Here is a 7,500-nt window from a genome sequence, read left to right on the forward strand (position 1 = left end):
AATACAACTTTCGCTAGCGGCGACGGGTGACGTCACACGTCTCCATCGCCGGCACTATACGCGCGGCCTTAGACATATTTGTATTTACATTGTATACCGTTTAATAAAGGGGTTTTTTTTTCATGTGATTTTGATTACATCAGGCAGGGGGGGTCCGAGATATTTCATGGATAAAAAGGGGGGCTTGGTATAAAAAGTTTGCTTACCCCTGCTGTACTGTATACTTTAGGCATGCTCAGTACTGTACATCACAAGAGTATTAAAACAATACATGCTGTACGGGTATAGAATACACATATGTACTGGAATACATGTAGAATAAATGCATACTTTTTATTTTTCGGGTTTATTATACATTATATATAAAAAAGTATTTTATACGGTCTAAAAACAAAAGCATACTGTTTCAGGTTTTCTATGAAGCTCTGTTACAGTATTCTATCCTAATCAATAACAACGGCCACTAAACTGTAGACTCCAGGACGTGGTTTTTTAAATCCGATTCAGCAATGTGCAGGCATTGTTACACAAAGCGATATTATCCATCAAAATCCCTCCATTTGCCGTTTTCCGCATGAGATGACAAAGTTTTCTTTTATGAGGAAAAACAAAAGTACAAGTTTTACTGTAATGGTCAGTCAGTCCCCTAAAGAAGTTCCCACAGTCAGTCCCACCAATAATTTTCTCGGGGGGCGTCTCCTGTTCACATGCGCATGCGCCTACTGTCGATGTGATGACACGCATATGCGTTTCAAGAAGGTTCCAATGCGCATGCGCCTAGCTTTCCACCAATTGTTCAGTATCTACTGTAGAAGCTGCTCAGCCAATGATATTGCTTACAGGAGATATTGCTTACAGGAGAATCGCTTGACTGTGCATTGAATTGATATTTCAAAAACAGAATAAAATACGGCAACATTACTCACCATAGACTTTGCCAATCAGCTGGCGCCAAGCCACTGCCAGCCCCGTATTCTTGATTATACACGTAGTTGACAGGTGACAGCGGGACTACTACACCTGTAGTCAGCTGATGAGGCTGGAAATCGCTTAGGTACATGCAAGCTTGCTGGAATCTGTACGTGAAATCCGGCTCAGGCTGCAGGTATCCGGGTGGGGACAGACAGCAAGGGTTGTCGGTCACCAGGTTTTCACTGACAGTCGGACCGTTATTGGAAGCCGGTGCTGGTGCTGGTGCATTTCTTGCCTGCGACTGACGTTTCTTAGTTGGTTTTAACATGACCTTTCGCCTTTTGAAGTCTCCATGATCATAGATACGGGAAAAATCCAGTGATACACACCAATACCTTCCAATAACACCGGGATCAATACGAAAAAAACATGGATCGATACATAACATTTTCCTTATTGCACGCTTCCACACATGAGCATCTGGTGAAAATTTGTAAAAGTCATAGTTTTCGATAAAATACTGATAAATTTGACCAACTGTTGCCATCTTATCATCTGTTGCATTAATCGCAGCCCATATTAAATAAGCGTACGTTCTGTCGGGTTTTTGGAACACGGACTGCGGTGGTGCACTCATGTCGGGGCTCTCAGAACAATAAAACACCAGACACTGTGCATGTATTTTTAAATATGAAAAGCCTAAATTGATACATTATTGTAACTTCTTCAGTACAAAGGCCAATTTACAATAGACCACTGTGGTATTTTTTTAAACACCTGCAAGTCGACACATTACTGAAGCGCATGCGCATTACAATTCATGAATATCTGCCACCTGGCGGATACGCAAAGAATTGCAGCCAATTAAATTCGAACCATTATCAATAAACAAATCAATAAACACATCAACCGCGGGTGACGCCGGCATGAATGCAACATGAATGCGGTATGAATGCAGCATGAACGTGGTGAAGTGCGTGGCATTCAGAAAAAATCCCTGAAAAAATTCGGAGATGTTGAAGAATAAAAGGGGCCGCGGCTGTAGACATGGTGTAATTCACGTGTAACAATTTCCATCAAGGTATACACGATATAATCACGCAGTGGATTACGGTGAAGCTGCCTATGCAATAAGCAAAATACCTGCACGCATAATCACATAAGTTATTGTGGCCAGCATGATCACCCTGAATGCAGTAGTTAACGCATGGACTAAGGCTAACATCAGTTAGGTAACAATGCCCGAATCAGTGTCTGTACTAAATGTATCCTAGTAACCGTATCCGTTATAGATTACCCCAGTTTGGGCATTAGAACACCAAGTTTGCAGCAAGGCAAAATGAATATTGCAGCCTAATGTGTCCCTATTGTGTCCCGGTGTGGATACTACATTACCAGCCACAGCTTTACACAGCACGCGTCACACGAATCGACACCCTCAGAGATGCCAGCGTCATTTTTCAGAGGTACGGTATATAATACAGGTGAACAGTGATAATTTACATGTAGCAGAGAAATCGGTGCATCAATCTTTATCAACTGTCTGGTACAGAAACATATACATTGAGAGGTACACGTTATTACATAATAGTGACAAATGCTTATAGAACTGGGCATGGGGAAAGGGTAAACAAGGCAGGGAGGGAGTAAATAGAGGACAACAGCTTCCAAACAATGTTTGGGGGGACCAGCCATAGTAGATCCGTGGTGTGAATCTATCGCATTCACAGGATAAATGAATATGGGGGGCGGGCAGTGGCCCAGCGGCTAAACGCCGCAGCGCTCCTTTGTTTGGGAGCTAAACCTTCAAAGAGGAAAAGCAAAAACAACCCAAAAAATACGGGGTGTGTTGTATGTGTGTTCGTACACATCAGGGGGAGAAGATTGGGGGTAATCAAACATTGTAACTATTTACATCACCTTATCTTTTCTCAATTTTAAAAGCTTTGAGTAGATCAGGCTGGCAGCCATTGGTCAGCAATCTCAACACCTATATTTAATCTATAGGTGGAGAGGAAAAAAGAACAGGGTAAAAAATATACGTAGATCGTAACCTTTAATACTTAATCTATAATAGAGATTCAGCTACTGAACTTTGGGAAGACATTTCTGAAATAAACAACATGTCGACCTGAAAATTATATCCAAAATACACTTCTACGTGTAAAACAGTTTCTGGTTAGACCATCGTGTGGCACCCACTCAGAGTGTACAGATTAGTTCAAACTGACGGTTAAACTTTAAATGTCTTGAAACCTATAGATAACTTAGAATAACAGTTCCAAAGTGAGCGGCATAATAACCTGCAAACTTCACAACTTGAGATGCTGATCTCGGTAGCTTCTTGATGAGCAGTCTGTTCTGGTCTATGAGGGTAGTTCAAGCTGGTCAATGGACTCCAGATATCGCAACCTTTTGTTTAATTTTTGAGATACATTTCTGGAGTGGACAACATATCCGCTTGCAACTTATGTCCTGAACACAATTTGGCTTGCCTGCCATCTTGGATAGATACTTGGTAATTAACCAGCACTAATTTTTTCAGGTGGGCTGGGTCTTTGTTTGCCTTGAGGTTGGAGTCTACACCCATGCTGGGCGCTGTGATTTAGGTGAGAGACGAGCCCACTGGGAGGCCTCGGGTCCTCTGGCTCGAGTAGACCCATGATCTCAATTTCTCTTCGTCCTCTTCTGGTGAAAGAAGAATAGGCATTGTTTCTTGGTAGGTAAACAATAGCTTGCACAGGAAACCCCAGTGATAGCGGATTTTATTGTTCCGCAGTGTATTAGTGATCTGCGCATACATTCTACGCTTATTCAGCATGATTTGGGCCAAGTCCAGAAAAATAAGAAGTTGAGCATTATCTTGCTCTGTATTTGGGATGGATCTAGCAGCTGTCAATATCTCCTCTTTGATGCGAAAATAATGTAGACGTGTGATCACATCTCGTGGCTTTGCGGGGTCCAGGCCTTTAGGTCTAGGGCGCCTATGTGCTCTGTCCATCTGGAGTTTCTCCTTCAATACTTCTGGTAGCACAGACATAAAAAGCCGAGTGAGGAATGCGTCTAGTTGAGCATTGTCCACTTCCTCTGGAACTCCTCTGATCTGCAGGTTATTGCGTCTTGACCGGTTCTCGGTGTCTTCCAATTTTTCAAAAATTATTTTGACTTGAGTTTTTAGTTCATGGATTTCTTGAGCTTGGTACTCCTGGGCAAGGGCGGTGGTGTCCACTTTCTCCTCCAAGTCCACGATCTGGTCTCCTATGGACGCTATCTCTTCCTTGATACTGCGGCGAATACTCTCTATCTCGGAATGGAAAGTGCTTTTGATATCTTGAACAAATACCAGCATTTCTTTTTGAGTAAGCGGGGAATCTGCCTCCTCTTCGGAGTCTGGTTCTGGCTCTGCGTCTTCGCCTGCATTATACGCTTCTTGATCTTTGGCTCCTGTATTTTATTTTTTAAAGAAGAGGGATGCCTACTGCCGGGTCGCCATTTTTTTTGTTGTTTGGTGGATGGCATGTTTGTTGTTGGTCGGCAAATATTTATTTATAATTAGAGCTGAGTTTGATTGGGTGATGTATGACTTAAAGTTGAGTTAAGCCTCCTTCATAACAGTGGAAAAATAGGGTAACCCCAATTATCGAGGCCACTACCAGGCACTATGGAGTGTGTTTAGGAAAGAAGGTTTGACGCTGGTATACAGGTGATGCAGGTAATAAGGCAATATTGGGGTATCTCCGATACTAACAAGGGGAGTGGGGTACTGGAAAACCGGTTAGAGGTACAAGGGGACACCTCCCAAGGGGGCGCCCCCAAGTAAATCACGGCCCGGCTACCAATATATCCTCACCTGTCTCCCCTGTGTATCGCGTGGAGGTCCCTTGAAAGCCGTTCCTGTTTGCGGCTGCAAGCTTGATCCTGGAGGCTCTGTGTCCTGGGATTCTGCTTGCTGGCGTCTGCGTGCCCCAAACAGATATGACGTCACAGGTGAAAAAAATGGAGATTGCTTCCGAGGTTCACAGCACCTTCACTCAAAGATTTGAAAAAGTCCTGGCTTGGACGAAACGCGTAAGAGTGTTCATGCTGTTGTACATTGCTGGTTACTAATAAACTTTTTTATATTCATACAACTGGCTGAGTGAAGGTGCTGTGAACCTCGGAAGCAATCTCCATTTTTTTCCTTCATAGCAGTGTCTCGTTTAGTCACTCATTGTTTACAGATTTTTTGCTTGTTTGAGCTTTTGATTCTCTGTTATCTCTAGACTTCCTCCTCTCTCCCAGGTCCGTTTTAGGGACTGCACGAAGCCCAGTGGACAGTGTTTGATAAGCGTTTGGGTACAAGGTAAGGTATAGTTGGAGGGGAGGGGAAAGTCCTAGGTGGCACTTTCTTTCACCTCTATGCAGGTTCAATCCTGCAGTTGTACAGCCCACTTGAAATAATTTCTTGGTGCCAGCTTCTCCTGATCTACTTGAGCACCTCTTCCTGGCAGCACGTCATGGGGACGGCCGGCTCTGGTGGGGTTCTCAGGGGCTGATCAGTAGCCTCAGGACTTGTGCGCCCCTCCTTTCCACGCTGTTAGCTGTGAGCAGCCCTCTCGCAGCCAGATCGGGTGGACCAAGATGGCCGCCAACCTCCCCTCAGCAGGGCCACACCGACAGGTGGCCTCCTTCCCCTGGGGCAGATCTCCTCCTCCCTGCAGGAGCTCGCGGGATCACAAGGGGAAGCACCCGCCCGACTCTGCCGCGCGAGCGTTTGTTTAATATATTCGGCGCCTTAGACACCAACCAGCGCCATCTTGTGACTCTGGCTCAGTGCAGGCACGCGGTATCGGGAGAGGGACGGATGACCACTGCTCCACCTTCCTTCATGTGCCCCTGCCTCTCGGTTACGCTTTGAAGCGGGGTCCCCCTTACCGCCTTCCGTTTTGAGGGGCTCGGAAATCGGTGTTTATCTCTGCCGTGCGATCCCGGTGGCCATCTTGCATTTCCTGGAAGGCAAAGGGGGACCCTCTGGCGATCGACTTTCTCCCGGTTCTGGGTTTAGCCACAGTCAGGGGTGCTCAAAGAGCTCTCCGTCTGTGCCCTGGACCTGTAGGAAAACGTATTTTGTCTTTTTTTGATTTTAAGGAGTTTGTCTTGGCTCTATAAGTGGTTGTCTCAGACGCAAAACAATCTGCGGCTGGCTCGCTCAGCCTGATGGCCACGCCCCTCCTGCTTTTTTTTAATAAAAAATAAATCCGCGTCATCCTATCTTTTTAAAGGGAAGATTTCCATGCAACTTTAAAATAATATATCATCGATGTCATAAACTTTAAGAAATTATTCATTTGGCATACATAGACCAAATGGTTAAGATGTTTGACAGCCCACCGATGGCATATTTACTGAGAGATGAGGCTTGGCATTCTTAATTTTCAAGAATAGACCAGTTCATTACACTGTCTTTTTAAAACAGAAATTCTCTCTCCCCCACCCAAAACACATTTTTAAATTTTTTTTATTCTGTTTTTTCCCCCAATGTTATTTGCCCCTTATTGCTGATATCTTGGCGACCAAATAAGGTACAACCCCCCCCCCCACCACCACCGCAACACAGATTGTTGCTTTAAAGCTCCGTAATTGTAGCATATAGCAATTTTTTTTTTTTTTTATCCTTTTCATAGACTGTTTATATTAAAACTGCCTTATGGTTCCCAAGCCTAAATCAATTAATTGAAATCATGCAAAATGTACTGAGCAGATGCTTTGAATGAACACTCCATTCTCAAAATATCAATCCATATACCATCTCCTCATTTATATATGTTCTACAATCATTTAGTTTGGAAAACAGTAAGATAAATTGAATAATGCGCAATAGCGGCAGTCTTAAGACATGAGTTCAATGTATAACTGTGTTGCTTATGTTGGTAGAACAGGCAACTCTAAAGCTTCCCAATGAAGAAGCTAATTAACTACACACAAAGACTTTTACTACAAGTCTTGGTTACAATGTCTGACTGAATCAATTACACTATAGTGGTGCTGGTACCCTCATCATTGGGTCATCTTTGACATATTTGTAACTAAATGGAATACTGCTAGTAGACTAACTGAACTGTTTACTTTTAATTTTCACCTAATGGCTTGGTTCACTCTTGGGCGAGGAATGCTATTAATGCAAGAGGTTTACATATAACTTTGCTAGAGTTGCATAGATGTGTTATGTGTCAACACTGGATTTTGATATGTAGCCGCCTAAGAAGTGTGATCTACAGTACAAATAAAACCTTTTTGCCGAGTTGTTTTGAAGCTTTCTGATGGATAGTGCTGCCAGAACTATTTAGTGCTGATCTATGGATGACGTGGATTCATTTTCTCAAAGGCTTAAGTCAATTGTTAAATAGTCTCTTCCCATCTCTAATACAGGATCTGACTTGTCGGGAAGAGTTACTTACTCTACTTTTGTCTCTCCTACCTCTGGTTTGGAAGATTCCTGTACATGAAGAAAAAGCAAGAGGTAAGTCATACAGAATTATTAACTTATAGTTTTGGCATGTTTTCTCTGTAACATCAATTTAAATGAATTGTTTGGTTATTTTACTTTGA

At 43.3% G+C, this 7,500-nt stretch overlaps 1 protein-coding gene across 1 annotated transcript in view; it reads left to right on the top strand.

Moving 5' to 3' along the window:
• Nucleotides 1-7,500, top strand: part of LYST (lysosomal trafficking regulator) — a 377,263-nt gene that overhangs the window by 111,735 nt on the left and 258,028 nt on the right. The window contains 1 exon segment of the mRNA XM_075594997.1: nt 7,321-7,411. Coding sequence (XP_075451112.1) covers nt 7,321-7,411 — 91 coding nt within the window.

This window comes from Ascaphus truei, chromosome 4 (assembly GCF_040206685.1).
Source record: "Ascaphus truei isolate aAscTru1 chromosome 4, aAscTru1.hap1, whole genome shotgun sequence".
In the NCBI taxonomy this organism is placed as follows: domain Eukaryota; kingdom Metazoa; phylum Chordata; class Amphibia; order Anura; family Ascaphidae; genus Ascaphus; species Ascaphus truei.